The sequence below is a fragment of the Mixophyes fleayi genome, chromosome 3 (genome assembly GCF_038048845.1).
Source record: "Mixophyes fleayi isolate aMixFle1 chromosome 3, aMixFle1.hap1, whole genome shotgun sequence".
Classification (NCBI taxonomy): Eukaryota; Metazoa; Chordata; class Amphibia; order Anura; family Limnodynastidae; genus Mixophyes; species Mixophyes fleayi.
The window spans coordinates 319,126,961-319,145,081 of NC_134404.1; the positions used below are offsets into that span (position 1 = coordinate 319,126,961).

The 18,121-nt window shown below is 37.7% G+C and overlaps 1 protein-coding gene across 2 annotated transcripts in view; it reads left to right on the plus strand.

The window, feature by feature from the left end:
* KCNK12 (potassium two pore domain channel subfamily K member 12) overlaps nt 1-17,101 on the plus strand; it is a 148,870-nt gene extending 131,769 nt beyond the window's left edge. Inside the window, exon 4 of one of the 2 annotated variants that reach the window (XM_075200746.1) lies at nt 16,547-17,101. In XM_075200746.1, the coding sequence (XP_075056847.1) occupies nt 16,547-16,636 (90 nt within the window). In that variant the 3' untranslated portion in view covers nt 16,637-17,101. The remainder of the gene's footprint in view (nt 1-16,546) is intronic. The other variant, XM_075200744.1, reaches the window with a different exon arrangement.
* Nucleotides 17,102-18,121: the final 1,020 nt, after the last annotated feature.

The window sequence follows — 18,121 nt, forward strand, 5'->3', positions numbered from 1 at the left end:
GAAACACTCAAAACTACTAAGGCCCCTTTCCTTTAATATATTAGTCCAAGTGAATGCCTCAATTTTAACTACTGAAATACTACGTTCAGTATTCATTATCTGCAGTAAAAAACAAAACACTTTTTCAGTGAAATAGTAGAAAAGCAAATATATTAAACCTGTGTTATGTATAGTTATGGAATGGTTAGCAATGATGTCAAATTATTGTAAGCTACTTGGAGCTAGTCTTTTAAATCTGCTCTACCACCCACGTGGCTGAACGTTAAAGTTTGTCATGATTTAAAATGTTGGGGAAGAGAGGAATTGTGTTCAGAAGTCGTAATTGTCTGGTTCGTCCATCCGCTCACACTCAGTTTTTGGCCAGAGCTGGGAGATGAAACATGGAGCACCGGAAGCACTGGGGGCTCCAGTGAGCAAAAGAACTAGGGGGTAAATGTATCAAGCTGAGAGTTTTCCGGCGGGTTTGAAAAGTGGAGATGTTGCCTATAGCAACCAAACAGATTCTATCTTTCATTTTGTAGAATGTACTAAATAAATGATAGCTAGAATCTGATTGATTTTTCAAACACGCCGGAAAACTCTCAGCTTGATACATTTACCCCCAGGTCATTTGGAATGTGTTTCCTTTGGGGTCCAATTAATTTGGGCCATAAGTAATTTTCAGACATATGAGAAACTCCCCAACGCTAGAATGTCGAGACCTCTGGATCATAGCTGTAAATGCAACCACAAAAATGTAACCACAGCTATGATCTACAGGTCTAAATATTTTCGGAACGCTATGTTTAGGGTCTATGAATTTTCTTTTTTATTTAATCAGTGCATTGAATCCTTCTGTTATACAATATTTTGTGTGATTAAAGATTTGTATTATATTTGGTTCTCGATTTGCCATATATAGTTAGGATAGATTCTAGCGCTGGGGAGTTTCTCATATGTCTGTTATTTTTATTAGAGGACTAGGGATCTCCTCTTTCTTTTCCCCTTTCTGGCAGCTTTACACTTTTCACAGAGAGTGCATGTATAATTCTCATTTTGCCTCAAGTAATTTTCACACTAGGCTTCAATTTGTTTCGACTGTACCAACACAAGGTTGTTTTCATCGGACTCCAAGTTATTGAAATAGTAGCTGAAGTACCCGGCATTGCCTGGGTTTAAATCTTAAAGTTATTAAGTTATTAATGAGTTGCATGTAACTGTCAACCTTTTAAAAATAATTAGCAGCTTAGCAGCTCTTCCAACACACCCATGAGGTAGCTGCCAAGTGTCGTTTTTGTTTTATATTAAATGTCATCCAAATCCATCCAGTGGAAGGCACAGAACAGGCTCCCTGGGTCAAAGTTCTGCACAGTATACAAAAATGGGAGGTCCAACCAGGACCCTAACTCCACTAAAACCTGACCAGGTTCCAACTGGACCGACTTGCATTGGTTTCATCCCAATCGGTGCAGGGGTGTTGGAATGCAGGCTCAGAACAGGCTCCCCTCTGTCCTGTACACACCAACGGGAGGTTCAACAGAGACTTAAAACCTGGCCATGTCCAACTGACCACCTCATATTTGTTTCATTCCAATCTGTGCAGGGATGTATGAATGCAGGCTCAGAACAGGCTCCTCTGGTAAAAGTAGTCAAGCAGGGTCACCCGGCGTTGTGCTGGTCCGGTTTGTAATGTGTAGCAGTTTTTATATACCTTAGCAAATTATTTGGTAAATAAACCAAACTATTTAGAAAATAAGATTTCTTGCTTTTCATGTTGTTGTTATGTTGTGTTGTTGCGAGGTTTCCTTCCAGCAGTCAAACAATTGTTTACAACCCAAAAATAATGACTTCAATATTTTTTCGCTGTCACTTTGTTACATTGTCGCTATGTGGTCTAATAGCTTACTTTTTTGATACTAAATAACAATGTAAAATTTGGCTGCTTTATCTTAAGAATTGTGGAAGGTATTCTCAAATAAACAAACAAACAGACTTCTTCATATATATATATATATATATATATATATATATATATATATATATATATGTTAGCCATTGGAGTTAGAGATTTGGACAACATGTTGTAAACTGGGAATAGGGCATTGAGTTTGAAACTGGGGTTTGACATTAGGAAGTAAAATATATTAATATACTGTATCTACAATGAATGTTGCCCAAATGAAAGTTAGCCCTTAGTATCTGGGTCCCAAATTAAAGGTATCCAGTCAGTGGTGATGGGATAGTAATAATAGACTCTGCATTTAATAGTAGACTTTGCACTTGTGGAGGCTCTTCCCAGATTTGCTTTGTTGGGCCAAAGAATGCCAACCTTTTATCACTGGTGTCACAGAGACGAGCTAACAGTGCGCTAACAAAAACAAATTTGCAATTAAGTGGAAAAACAACAGAGCTTCTCTGTCTTGCTAAGCGCAAGTGCATTTTGCAAAGGAAAAAGACAACCACAGATGGACATAGACAGAGAATTCCAAAGAGAGAGATTATGAAGTGAAAACAGTTTACTTCGCTTCAACTACAATAAACCTAATAAAACAGCCCAGTTTCTAACACTCATGAAGGCCTCATAGTTTCTTATTTTACTCCTGAGGAATATTATGTCAGGATTAGGCACAATCTGCAGGAATAGGCTCTCTCTGGAGCATCCTGCCCTGTCTTTATCTACTCATAATATTTATTGGTCATTATTAATTACATTTAATTGCAGTGTATTAAATACATATGATTAATTATAACTTTGCACACAATCATCTTTGGCACATGACACTCTAGCACCACTTTTAGCGTTATTTATGTACATGGTTCAATGCTGCTGTGATGATTAAACTTATGCTGTTATGGAGTCACTAAAATAGACATTGAGCCTAACACCCTCTCATTTAAAATATTTAGTACTTACTGACTGATTCTATGTGTGGAAGAGATTGCTCACTTGCTGCTTATATTGAACTGTCACAAATTCTCTTCTCAAATTTTTTTATGTCAGAACACCTAGTGCTACAGTCAATGTGGACAATGTTTTCATATAAAATAATGCAATGTCATTTTCTAAAAATGTGTTACTAGAGTTAGTGGTATCCACACACAGATCCTTCCTTCACTTCACTATACATCTCCCCACTTTTTCCCCATTATATATCCCTACAGCAGTACCACTTTCTCCCCATAGTATATCATTGCACTGCAGCCCCATTCTTTCCACTATATATCATTACATGTCTCCCCTTCCTCCCTAATATATATCCACACAGAGCTCCCCTTACTCAGCACTATATATCCCTACATAGCTCCCTCTTCTCCCCACAGAGTGACCCCTTTCTCCCTGCGATACCACAGTATATAAATGCACAGCAACCCCATTCTTTCCACTATATGCAGTTACATGACTCCCCCTTCCTCCCCACTATATATCCCCACACAGCTCTCCCTTTCTCCCCACTATATATCCACACATAATTCCCCCTTTCTCCCCACTATATATCCCCACACAGCTCCCCCTTTCTCCCCACTATATATCCACACCGCAGCACAGTGGCTAAGTGGTTAGCACTTCTGCCTCACAGCGCTGGGGTCTTACGTTCAATTCCCGACCATGGCCTTATCTGTGTGGAGTTTGTATGTTCTCCCCGTGTTTGCGTGGGATTCCTCCGGGGGCTCCGGAGGAATACCACAGGTTTTCTCCCACACTCCAAAAACATACTAGTGGGTTAATTGTCTGCTATCAAAATTGACCCTAGTCTCTCTCTCTCTGTCTGTCTGTATGTATGTATTATGTATGTATATTAGGGAATTTAAACTGTAAGCTCCAAAGGGGCAGGAACTGATGTGAATGAGTTCTCTGTACAGCGCTGTGGAATCAGTGGCGTTATATAAATAAATGGTGATGATGATGGTGATGATAGTTCCCCCTACAGAGCTTCCCCTTTCTTCACACTATACCATAGTATGTTGTTGCACTGCAACCAATTCTATCCACTATATATCATTACATCACTCCCCCTTTCTCCCCACTATATATCCTAATATCCCTACAGAGCACCCCCTTTGTCCTCGCTATACCACAGTATATCATGCACAGCAACCCCATTCTTCCCACTATTTGCAGTTACATGACTCCCCCTTTCTCCCCACTGTATTTCCACACACAGCTCTCCCTTCTTCCCACTATATATCCACACACAGCTCCCCCTTCTTCCCACTATATATCCACACACAGCTCCCCCTTCTTCCCGCTATATATCCACACACAGCTCCCCCTTCTTCCCGCTATATATCCACACACAGCTCTTCCTTCTTCCTGCTATATATCCACACACAGCTCCCCCTTCTTCCCACTATATATCCACACACAGCTCCCCCTTCTTCCCACTATATATCCACACACAGCTCCCCCTTCTTCCCACTATATATCCACACACAGCTCCCCCTTCTTCCCGCTATATATCCACACCCAGCTCCCCCTTCTTCCCTCTATATAGCCAAACACAGCTCCCCCTTCTTCCCTCTATATAGCCAAACACAGCTCCCCCTTCTTCCCACTATATATCCACACACAGCTCCCCCTTCTTCCCACTATATATCCACACACAGCTCCCCCTTCTTCCCAATATATATCCACACACAGCTCCCCCTTCTTCCCACTATATATCCACACACAGCTCCCCCTTCTTCCCACTATATATCCACACACAGCTCCCCCTTCTTCCCACTATATATCCACACACAGCTCCCCTTTCTCCCCACTATATTTCCCTACAGAGTACCCCCTTTCTCCCCACTATACCACAGTATATCATGCACTGCAACCCCATTCTTCCCACTCTATGCCATTACATGACTCCCCCTTCCTACTCACTCCCTGCTGCTTGAAGAGGCAGGTCAGGGACATTCATGTGCACAGTACAGAAGGGGCATGAAGACTCAAATCACCCATGCCCCTTAGAGAAGCATCGATTTTTTGCTTAAACGTATTTGTAAGATAAGGGCTTTAGGAGAAATATCTTTGTGCACGCAGGCTGAATCCTACATCAAAATTTGGAGGGAGCGGGGGAGGCAGTGATGTGGTCCATTTTCCTGCAGCCCTTTCTCTGCTATTCTGAGTCTGCTCTGTGCTGACTGCATATCATAGTGGGTGCTAAGTCATATTGCTGACTCTCCGTGCTCTTCCATGTCTTTCTGTGCCATCCAGTTTCTATGGCCAACCTGTGATAGTCCATCCATAGAGAATTGTACATAGACAGCTTTTGAGCATGGTTGCCAACTGGCCGATATGTTACTGTCCCGGCCAGTAATAATGGCACTTGTCGACAATGGTATTAATAGGATGGAAACATAACAAAATTAGGAAGGCTGGTCTTCTTTTCAGAAAAGGTGACAACTTTACTTGTAAGAGGCCTTGATTTCTGCTTTTCATGACATAGTGTATGTTCTGCTAGTTCCTGATCATTGGGTTTGTTATAGGCTGTGTTAGTCTGGGTGCTGCTCTGCTTTATAACGACAAGAGTAGACATTTTGTTGAAGACAGTAAAATTAGATGTTTCAGGCTTTTTATTGTTTGGTAACAGTGGAACTCTGATCAATATTGTTAAGTCGGGTCTCGTATTTTAGTGCTCTCATTTGTACACAGTGTAGCAAACTGAACGGCCTAGTAAAACACAGCTTGCATTGTTGGAAGTGCTTCTGTGAGTTTTTAAGAGTTACTTATAGAAATACAACTGCATTATTTAATTTGTGTTGCTATCCCAGCTTGCAGGATCTTGGGAAAGTCATAGCATCTCACACCTCACTATAAAACAGGAGAATGACACAAAGATTCATTGCCCATAGCCTCATATTTAGGCATTCTACCTGTCTTCTGCTAGCACAAATGCTTGACAAGCACTCACCTTCCTCCCCTATATATATATATATATATATATATATATATATATATATATATATTGCTTGTGATTTCACTGCTGAAGTTGATTGATGCTTTGCTTGTAACTCAGGCATATATTAGGAGGTGGGCAGGATGCGGGAGCATGGCCTGCTCTGCCAGGAGTCTGGGAGACCTACCTGAAATTGGGGAGTCTCCTGGACATTCCTATTGAGTAGGCAAATATGTCCTATCCATTAGAAGTGGTAAGGATCTCCTTTTGTTGATTGAACCAATATTCACAAGAATGTAGCACATACTTCCCAATAGTCACTATTTTGGTGGGACTACTCTGATTTTTGGACATTAAAGAGATGTGGCTTATCAGAAAGTGGCCATTAGTTCAATTGAATGTGGCCATGATAGTCACAACTAGGTGGCGTTTGGGAAAACTGGGGTTTGGTTTGTCCTGATTTTTCCATTTTAAATGTTGGAAATCACGGTAGCCTAACATTTATCCTGGAACCAGTAACAATCACTGTATGTAAGCCACGGGTCACTTTAAAATCAGAACAAACACATTTAATTAATATACAAACTATACATATTTAGCTGAACGTACAGGTTTATCTTGATTATTTTTGAATACCTCCTACAAAAGCTTTGTAAATTATGTATGACTTGTTTGTCACATCCGCTTTGTACTGTTCATGTCAGCACAATCTCTTTATTCCACAACACAACTCTGTAATTAATTTTGCGAGGAATAACAATTTCCAGTGCAGCTGGTGAAAATAATACTCAGGGGAAAATGTTTAATCATTTGCCACGACTGAAAAGTTTTATTTGTATGTAAAACAAAACTTAAAAAACGTACATGTACGTTTGTATGCTTAGGATACCAATAATTATAATATGTGGAATAATACGCACCCTACTGTAAATTATATGGATATTAGAAGTCACGAGGAGAACTCTGACCCTATACAAGTGTAATACGAGTGCTTTTATACGGGTCACAGAAATCTGCATGATTCTTTATAATACATATAATTTCCTAATAAACACTGTAATGATGGAATCAGAATGTGCTGATTATCAATTAAATCAGAACTCAATGTTTATACAGATAAAATTGACAGAAGTGTAGACACATTAACATCACTTGTGATGTGTGAAGCTAAATCTAATTAGACATTGTAATGTATTTAATCATACTGTGTAGAGAGAAAGAGAGAAAGAGAGAGATCATGAGAATATTCTTTTTAAAATTCCAGGAGGTGTCTGTTTATACATGTGACTGCAATAACTGGGTAATATGACTATGTACCGACTTACACATGATCTTAAATCTTAGCTTTTTTGGGGGGAGCTGCCATGATGATCTATCCCAAATTTATTTGTGTTGTACTACTTACAGGTATACGATTTCTTTTTTGGAAACCCATAAAGTTCTGACAACCAGAAAGGAAAAAATATATACATTTCTGCTGCTCTGTCATTATGTTATACATTCAGACAGGCTCGCCAAGTGTTTCCCCCTACAGTCACTGTGAGAAGCACAGCTAGATGATTTAATAAGGAGCGAAATTCCATTGTAAGTGGGGTGAATGTCAGTGCAGATTTTAAATGTATGATGCATGATCCTCCAAAAACCCATATTCAAGAAACACCATGTTCCAAACGTTCTATATGCAGAAAGAAAAGAAAAGGTAATAATGACACAAATTCTCTCTACGGGGTATATTTACTAAGCTGCGGGTTTGAAAAAGTGGGGATGTTGCCTATAGCAACCAATCACATTCTAGCTTTCATTTATTTAGTACTTTCCACAAAATGACAGCCAGAATCTGATTGGTTGCTATAGGCAACATCCCCACCTTTTCAAACCCGCAGCTTAATAAATCTAGCCCTACGTCTTGTCATAACTCAAAAACTTGAGTTCCAGTTATATGCAGGTGGACACAGAAATTATCTTTAAACATTAAAGCAGTGGTTCCCACACTCTGCCCAGCGGCTCCCTGAGATGCCATGGAGATCTCACAGGGGTGCTTCGGCCAGAGCCGGCGGTAAGCAAGGTGGGGGGACTACTTGGTAATTATTTTGACTTACGGGTGCCTTGAAAAAATTATGGAGACCCTTAGGGTGCCTTTAACTGATAAAGTTTGGAATCCACTGCATGCTATGGTTATGGGGTCAAAAGTAGTGCTGGAACACAAGGGATACTGTCACAGAGGCTTATAAGAAAGTTGGAATGGTGCCTCTTTGTAGCCACTTTTACCTACTGTTAGCTTGTTAGTGTTTACTGCCATTGTTGCTGTCAGTACATTTAGTTACACATTAAAAAATAAATAAAATATAAAAGTAGTTAAAACAGATTCATCAGAAAATGGTAAAACTATGACATTCTAGTGAACTATACACCATATATAACATGGTCTACCACAACCCAACTTGCAGCTGAGTGGGTTTGTGATTCTGTGAACTCTGTATTTACCATTATTGATCCCCTTTAGCTCTAGAAAACTGTGTACACTGCACACATATTATTAAAATATTATAATGATTTTATTATTATGTTTTGGTATAAATATAAGATTAAATACTAATAAGTTATCAGTAAGAATAGCATACACAACATGGCAGTACTGCGTAGTTAGCCACAAATACAGAATGAGAAAAGAGACTGAGAATTGCAAGGAACATATAGATAGTACAGGGCAGTTGTCAGGTATTAGTAATATTCTGCCTGTCAGTACATTTCTTGTTGGATTATCAGTAAGAATATTAAAGGTTTTGCAGCCTAGAAGGCCACTACTTCTGCTACATCTTCTCTTTCGTGTAGTGTATGTGTTACATGCCAATGCATAGTGGGGGAAAATAAATGAACTGAACTTTTTTTAAATTTTGTCTCAGCCATTAGAGACTCGGTATTTTAAGCTAAATTTAAAAGTTTTTCCACCTACAGATGATTTTAACTAATGTTTTTTTACAAGCCATCTGAAAACTTTTACTGCTTTATTTTTCTGCCTTCCTTATTTGTTTTTAGTCATTTATTTATAACATCAGAGTTTATTTATGCTGCTCTTGCATATGACCCTGCTCTGCTTTGATCTCTGCAATTCATATTATTGTATCAAGAGAGCAGCTTCATATTTATTGCACATGCAAAGAAAACACATATTGCAGTCAATATTGCAGGAGGGAAATGTGCAAACCAGTCATTTAAAACTATATGAAGATGAAAAACATACTTAAGGATTCAAAGACTGATTCAGCAAACCGTTGGGCAAAATTTAATTTTGCGAAAGGGAACACAGGCATTTTGTTCACTGGAAATATCTATAAATAAGGTTTAAATTAGATTCCTTTTCACACAACATATCAAAACATTTATCTGTGTCACAGCCCTTCTCTAATAATACGAGTTTTCTAAATGTAGACAAGTCTCACTTTTCCTGCTATTAACTTTAACATCTATCCTTATCTCAAAACCACTTTCATCAGTCTTGTTTAACTTCTTGGATTGAAGTTATCAAACCATCATATTTAAACCCTGATACAGTGACGTCATCTTTCTTCAACCCGTTTCGTGCTGCATCATAATCACCAAGTATCAGTTTGCACAAGATTAGAATGTACAACTTATGACTAGCACACACTGGAGAAGCATCAGGGGCGCACGCAGGGGGGGTTTCTGGTTCTCCAGAAACCCCTCCCCTCCGCGAACGAATGGTACTGTAAGGCAGCCGCGGCGCTGTCAAAGAAGCGGCAGTGCTGTGTCGTACTACAATACAGCACTGCCGCGGCTGCTGTACAACTCAGAATCCGCCCTGGCTTAGTGTTGATGCTAGTATAAAAGTGATTGGATCATTTTGTGATTCTTTTATATTGAGAACTGTGAACATCTTAGACCGAGCCAGATATTCTTCTCTGGAAACATTTTCTAAACTGTGTTCCTAGGTGTTAGGACATTCAAAATAAGGGTTTGTAGCTGTAGCGAAAGCACTAATATCACCAAAAGAGTTCATCTTATTTTAAACTAATCTCACTGACTACTTATGACAATTTCAAGGAGTTTGGTTGTGAAACCAGTCAGAACACATTATTTAATCATTCACATGTTATTGTACAAACCTCCAAACTGTTCTTATTTTGGATCTAAACCAACCTGTAAATTGCTCCTTCTATTCTGTTGTTTATTTAAATCTATGATATGGCTCCTTATGGATATATCCATTCACCTGTTTCCCAAAGTGAAGTCACAATCTTTACCCCTGTGTCACAATTATGTACCCCAGTGTGATAGTAACTGTTTATAAACAACCCCCTAAAGTGTCCCTTTATGTACATTTTTTTCAAAGTACCCCAACCTAAGAAAAATAAATACCAAGCCGCTCCTTATTTAACAGTATTAAAAAAATGTTTGATTAGTTTTGTAATTGGGTTCTTCTGTTTTATTCTATATTGATACATGCAATGCTATTTTGAGTTATTTTTAACACACTGTAAGTACACATTTAGCCAGAGGCCTCAATTGGGAACTTTGGTTCTCAGTTGAGTGATTTGGGAAATAAAATAGTGATTTGGGAAATAAAATAGTCAAAGGTTTAATATACACAAACTACCATCTGCACGGTTGCATCAAGAATCTGCTGTTCACTGGAACCCTGGCAATATATTTTCAGATTGCTAAGCTTAGAGGAAGCAGTGTGCAGAAGTGTTTGCACATTGCTGTCAATTTTAGTGCTTTGTGTCTTTGATAAGGTCTTTTGCTGTAATTCATTTAGGCTTATTTGCCGGTTTGTGTATATTGTTATAACAAACATATGCAAAATGAATGTTAATGGGCACTAACCTCAATACCATATTTCAAAAAGTATCAGTGTTTGAAAATGTTTTATAAATATCATGATTATTTTTATTATTACTATTTTTGAAAAATAATACAGATGAATATGTGTAATGTGATTTTCTGGAAAACAAATTTGGCATGATTTTATCATGCTGTGCATAGTGTCTGTGTCTTGATTTTATATTTGTAGAAAGTCTGGAAATCAGTGCAATCCCTGTGGTTCAAAATGTTTTGGTTTTGATATCTAGCACTCATTAATCCAGTATAAAAGTGGTAATTCTCCAGTTTCATTACCCCCCTCCCCCCCCCACCCTTAAGAAGCTTGGAGGCGCAGAGGTAGGATGGTAATCTAAGAATTTGGGTCAGAAATGTGGGGGGTTTTATTTTCAGAATAACAACAATAACCATATGACTGATGTTAGTTTTGGCTGCAATGAACACAGGAGACACTGATCAACTGATTTGTCAGGATATAGGAGCGAATAGACTGTTAGTGATGTGGGAGGTACAGTACAGGATAGAGACTTCATATTTATTTGTGGGTGTCAAATGGTGCAGAGGAATACAGCATGTAAAGAGAGTACCATTTCACATCAAATCTTGACTATTTTGTCCATCAAAGTTGAAGGTCAGTGATGGTGGACAGAGAGGCTGGTGTGGGAGGGTTGAGAAGATGATTTAAGTGTACTAAAGGGGTGTTTCAGGTTAGAAGCCTAAGTGGAGATGAAAGATTGGAAGTATATTTGTTTGGCAGTGTCCAGTGCATTTCAGTAGGAATGGTAGAAAGTAGTATGTTTGAGGCAATTATGAGATATATGAGACTTTTGCCAATGGTGTTCTACTTTGTGGAGTATTTTTGAAGTTTGAACATTTTGTGGACACTTGATTAAGGGCTTTTCATAAGGTGGGATTAAAATGTGGGATGGTCAGATCAGGAGAGGTTGGGGGAAGTAGTTCTTGCTGAGAGGTGGAAAGTTTTTGAAAATTAAGAGAACTGAGACTTATGTGGGTATGAGGAGTCTTGATTGAGTTATAGAGTGCAAAGGGGTTAAAGTGGTGGAGGAAATATTGCAGGTGATCAGGTAATGGTCTCATAGAGGGAAAAAAGTGTTAAAGAAATAAAAAACTGAACAAAGTAATGAAAAAACAAGATCTAAGTAGTGGTTATCACAATGACTAGAAGAATTTGTCCACTGGATGAGACAAAGAGGAGAGACTAGAGAAAGTAGTTTGGCTAACAAAATAGAAAAGCATATGTAACAGAAACCCTGTTCAAATATAGTAAGATTCATGTATGGAAAATAGGTTTGGGTAGGCATTCTTATTGTGTGTCTCATTAATGCCGTATAAAGTGCTGAGATGTACTTTTCCACTGAATGTTTTTCCATTTGATTAGCATTTCTTTAAGGGCTCTTGAAAGTCTAATATTAACTTGAATGTGTTATGGAGAGGACATAAAATCAATGTGAAAATGTCAGTCAATTGATGAATGGTTTGCATGTAATATAATATACATTAACATAATAATTGAGAGCAGTTGAGTAAGCAGAAAACAGGCCTTAATGGCGAGACCCACGTGAATTAAAGGGATTTATATACACTATTTACAAAGTGTCCTCGTAGACCAAAATGGGGAATGTGTATAACATTTATACTTGCTTCTGAACAGAAACTATGTAGCTGCCTAAGGGACTGTTAGATATGTGATATGTGTAGAAAATAGAGAACAGGTCTCAATATTCAAGATGATTAAGTTAAGTTTCGCCTCCTGAAATATGATATGATATCATAACCAAGTAAACAGAAATGTGTGCTGATAACAGTAACTGTTTTCTCAGCAAACTCTTGAATACTACGCTTGTATGTTAAAAAATATTTTGTCTTCCTCTCTCTGAGAAAGAGTGTTCTGTAACCTGCTAGCTACATGTTCCACATAGTTTGTAATTACATACAAATACAAAATACAAATTAATTTAAATTAAACACAAACAACTGTTGCTTTCCTCTTTAAAATCAAGTGGGGATCTTCTTTTCTGCAGTAATTGAAATTAAAACATCAATTAAGTAATTCAAGGAGATGGCCACAACCTCATATATTAAAGCTGCAAAGCTAATGATTTAAGTGCTATAACAGGAGGGGTCAATAGTCAAAAAGCCAATCAGACGCGGCTAGATGGTCCTGCTGATAGTCATCACCATCATTGTGTATTGTTACATCATCATGTACAAGAGATTCGCCTCCGGACAGGCATATCTACGTTTCCATCCAGGTCTACTTGATCTGCAATTAAATGAGCATGCTCTTACTTGGCCGAGGCTCCCCTGCTCCTTCTCTCCCCTGTTCCTCCTCTCCAGGTGTAATGAGTCATAACAGATGTACGTCCAACTACATTAGGTTCGCAACTGATTTCTATATAAATGTGACTATGGGCATTCTGACTTTAATGAAGCCCTTGGATCTTGATTTCTTACCCAATTATAGGATGTTAGAAGTGGGATGTAGATGGCTGAAGAAAGAGCGATAAGTAGCCCTGGAGCCATAAAAGGGGTAAGGGACCTTTTCAAACCCCTATTTGGGATTTTACACATAGGTACTGACCTGTGACTCCTCTTGCTGACAGGGACAACTGCATGTGACCTTTGTTTGTCTTGAGTGGGCAGATTCATGCTGAAGTAAGAGTTTAAAGATTATAATAGTTTATCCTTAAGTCGCATTATGGGGAGGAATTGCTGTTATTGTATTGGTTTATATTTAATATTGTTGTTATACAGGGCAGTACTGCAGAGAAATAGAAGAGTTGATGGCAAATCAATGCTTGTATTTATGGAGAAAAGTCCGTAAATGTGTTGAGATAAAAGAACTATTCTCGCTGACCAGATCTGAGACTTTAAACTCAGGACCCTCGGTGGAATCCTGTGACTCAGTGAGAAGAACATTTACCATTCTTGAATAAAATGTTTCTTTGTATGAGAGGAATGCTGTACCTGTACTGGGGTTTTGATTCTAGGAACAAACTCAGATCACAAAGGCATAGTTTGGATGGTCCATGGGTCCAAAGACTATGAGTCATGGCAAGCCTGGGACACATGTCTGAGGTCTCAGATTTTTAGTCCTTCATATCCCACTGAGAATAGACTCGGTGCCTGTTAAGACTCCACCAAAGATCCAAGATTAAAGTATTAGAATCCTTTCATTCAGGGTTCAATGTTGATTATTTTAGTCAATTACAAACTAGGTGTTAGAGAGGCATCAGTTATACAGCTTATTTCCCCACTAAGACAATTTTATAGAGAAGAAGGGGACTAGAAACTGTATATGTCCTCTAGATTCCTGCCAACCTAAGGATCTGGCTAAGGATCTCCCTGACATTGATATTGACCAACAACTTAAGGTCGCCTGGAGAAGTTAGAATGAGACTGAATGACCAGGGGGTGATGGTTTAATGCACTGCCCATCCTAACCATAAAAAAAAATCTTTTCAATACTATTCCAGATATTTGTTCTAGAAAAACTAATTTTCTCCTTGGAAACAGGTGGAAAAGTCCATATCAGCTACTGCTCACCAGTGTCCAGGTGTGATCCACACATCATGTCCATATGTGACTTACAAAGTGTCCTAGAAGGTCAAAAATGGAGAATAAAAGGAATGTGTGTAAGGATAATATTAGCACTTGTTTGTGTAAGAAGCTATGTAGTTGCCTAAGGGGCTGTGCTCAGTTAGATATGTGATAGGTGTAGAAAACAGATAATAGGTCTCGATATTCAGGATAATAAAGGGATTTTTTACTTTTGAAATATGAGACTTGTGTTATTGGCAAAAAGAAAGCAATACATAATTGTTTTCTCAGCAATATCCTATTGAGCCCAGGACATGTACAATATGTTATTTTCTTTATTGTCACTGTATCCTGCTACAAATACCAGTGTATCTCCTCTCTGAGAGTGTTCTGTAACTTGCATAGACTATTTATGCTGGTTTGAATACTCTGTAGGTACATACCTGATTTTTAAATAAACATGTCTCTTATCATTCTCACTTTATAGACGCCTCTGACTTTTGATTTCTCCCACAGATGACATACGACACATGTACCTTATACCTGGTTTCAGAAATTCAAAGTGTAAAGGAAATTAATTTTATTTGTGACATGTCAACGATTTCTAATAGACATATTTCATTGAAAGCTCTTTGATTAAGTCAGAAGCAGAAATCATTAACAGTCATCCGTGCATCTCAGTTCATGCAAATTATCTATGTGCTGGTAGGTGTCAACCATCTGCTAATTATTTAGGATTTTTTTTTTAATATTTGCTTATTCACTCAGTATCCATCATAACCATCATTTATTCATATAGCGCCAGCAAATCTCATATCGCTTTACAATTGGGAACAAACACAGTAATATAACAACACAGGGTAATACAGACAGACAGAGAGGTAAGAGGGCCCTGCTTACAAGCTTACAATCTATGGACTATGAAAGCGACTGCTTTCTTGAACAAAATAAAACTGACATTATTAGGTTCTGAAACACGCAGAGTCATTCACCATTCCACATACAAATATATTCTAAGCGTTATGCAAAATTGAGCAGACGTAACTTTTTTATTATTATGAATGACACTGTCAATGAAGGCCATGTAATACAGAACACTTAAATCGGTTACTGTAAAATTCAAAATTCCATTTAAGAATGACACACTGCATTATAGAACAGCTGCTATGTTTTATTGTTCGGCTTAATTAAACAGTACATTACTTGGGTAATTTTCTTTGTAAAACATGTGGATGACACAAATGCTGTCTTGAGAGGACAGGAAGCAACAATGCAATCTATAAGAGCAGCACATGCGGCACTACACACCTGACAAGACATGACCAGTGCACACGGACTTATCGCATTCTCATTATATTCTAAAGTGCATGTGTCACCTATTCACAGTGGAGGCAGCCATTATATATGAACCATTTGGAGTTATGCACTGGGGAAACACATTCCAAGTTGGTACGGTTACTAAAAGACACTGGTTAGCTTTCTGTGATGCCTGACGACCAACAAGCTTGTATTTGTAGACAGCCCACACAGGTCAGGTCCATGATTATTTTATTATATTTATGTCATTTAAATTGGTGTGACATGAGGTTGAGGCTGTAGAGCTCTGCAGCAATTGGCATAGGGTAGAGGTTGGAGAGCAAAAATGGCCCAGAGGGCAAGCTATTTACATGCAGGCAGCATTAATACAGTCAAAACCAATGCAAAGGATTCAGGTTGAACATGACCATTGGAAGTGGAGTGGCCAAACTTCTTTCCACAAAGTAATGTCAACCTAATTGCAGACTTTTTGAGGGGTTAAATGTGTTCAGACAACTTGGAGGAAGGCCCGGACAGGGCACACGACTTGGAGCAAGGCTACAATTCATCTTACATTTCAATTTCTGTATAGAATTTGTATGATCTCCAATACATAAAAAATATAAGTCACATATAAATTTTTTCTTCTAGTGTCAATATACTAAAAAAATAACGTTTACTGTACAACATTCTGTGGGTAAAAGTGGTGTTTGTATGATTTATGTTTATACTTTTATGCTACTTTTATTATTATATACAGAGACACTATCTAGAACTGAGCTGAGCTGAACATTGTGAATGTACCGGGATTAAAAAAAATATAGCACCTGTATTATTCAGTTAATGTCGTGTTTTCATAAGGACACAAAAACATAATTGTGAAATGTTATGAAATAGCAGAAATGCAAGTAAAATAGTATACTCTATTATATGCTCTATAATAAAACCACAAAATTAAACCACAATCATATTTCTTTGTGTAACAGGTATTCAAGCAGCAAGAACCAGTGCTTTGGACATCCTACCACTCGAAACTGAATGCAATTTTTATTTCATTTCCTATTTTGTGTATTTAATATTATTATTATTATTCTTTTTGTTATAACTAAAGATGTCAAAATGACAAAAAGTCTATTGCAATGCTATACAAAAGACATGAATTATGTATTCAGGTTCTTAACTTACTACTGGCATGTAAAAGCACAACATATCATTTTTAATACCTGCAGTGCTCTTTTTGTATATTTTTTTAAGAAAATATTTACTTGAGGTAAAAAGGGAACATTTACATAACCAGAATATTTGTTTTGTTTTTTTCAAAATGCATCTTAATTTTGTTAACTGCCTATGTACAAAATCTTGTTTGTCTATTATTTTGTTGTGTTTGCTGATCACAAAGTGCTTGATGGAATGAATATGCAAGAGAATGCTTTCCTGATCTAATTAAACTATTGGTTATTATTTTATGCATGATTACAACATATTGCTGTAAAAGTGCTAATTACTAAGAAACAAAAAAGGATAAAATGATATTTGTAAAAAAAACAAAAAACATATAAGTGTATTGTTTTACTGTCTTCCTTTCCTGATGTTGCTCATTGAATGTTGGGAAAACCATTGTACATATTTATAATGAATACTGCTACTGCTACATAAGGTGCATGTAGATAGCACAAGTTATTGCAATGTATTCCAGCAATATGGATTATAAACTTTGTCTCATATAAAGTTGTGTTTGACACCACAGCCGCCCTGCATTAAATTGACAGGAACCTCATATCACTGCTCTGTACTGTTCAAGGGCTCTGTTCCTTTTACTATCTAACATTCAGCCCCATTCTCACATAAATCACATGAAAACTACAGAGCTCTCAGGGTATCCAGGACTGCTGTTTCTGGATGTTTTTGCTAACTTGTGTTTTGTTTTTAACTTAATTAAAATAAAATGGCTCAGGAGAAGAAGACATATTTTGAGACAACTAATGCTCTGTCTATGCATAATATGCCAAAATGAAGAAGATGCAACAAGGTTAAAATTCCAACACTATTACCTCTATGTTTAATTTTTCTATATTTGCATTATGATAATGAATCATGAAAAAGCAGTCCATTTTACACCTGTCCCAATCAAAATATTAATGTTTACAACAATATATTGGTCCGGACTATTTTTGCACCTAATCAGGTCTAAAACAGCCTAAGTTACCATGAGCAAAATGGCAGCATGCCTGTGCACCTTTATTCTGGCACCCATGACTGTGCCCGCATGTTCCTCTGGTAAATAAGCCTTCATGAGTATAGATGAACCTACTGATGGTGAAGGTATTGCGTAAACTTTCCCACTGCTTCCTGAATTACACATGAATGGAAGGTGGGGGAATTTTTAAACTCTGCTCACTGTTCTGGTAACAACAAATCAGAAGTAAAATAAAGGAAAAGCAAAATGGTTTATTCTGGACATATCAATCACTCTGATGTGATAGAAAAAAATATACAAATTAGTCATTATTATGTCACCCTGACACATTAATTACTACTGTCATGCCATGCTGACAATTAGC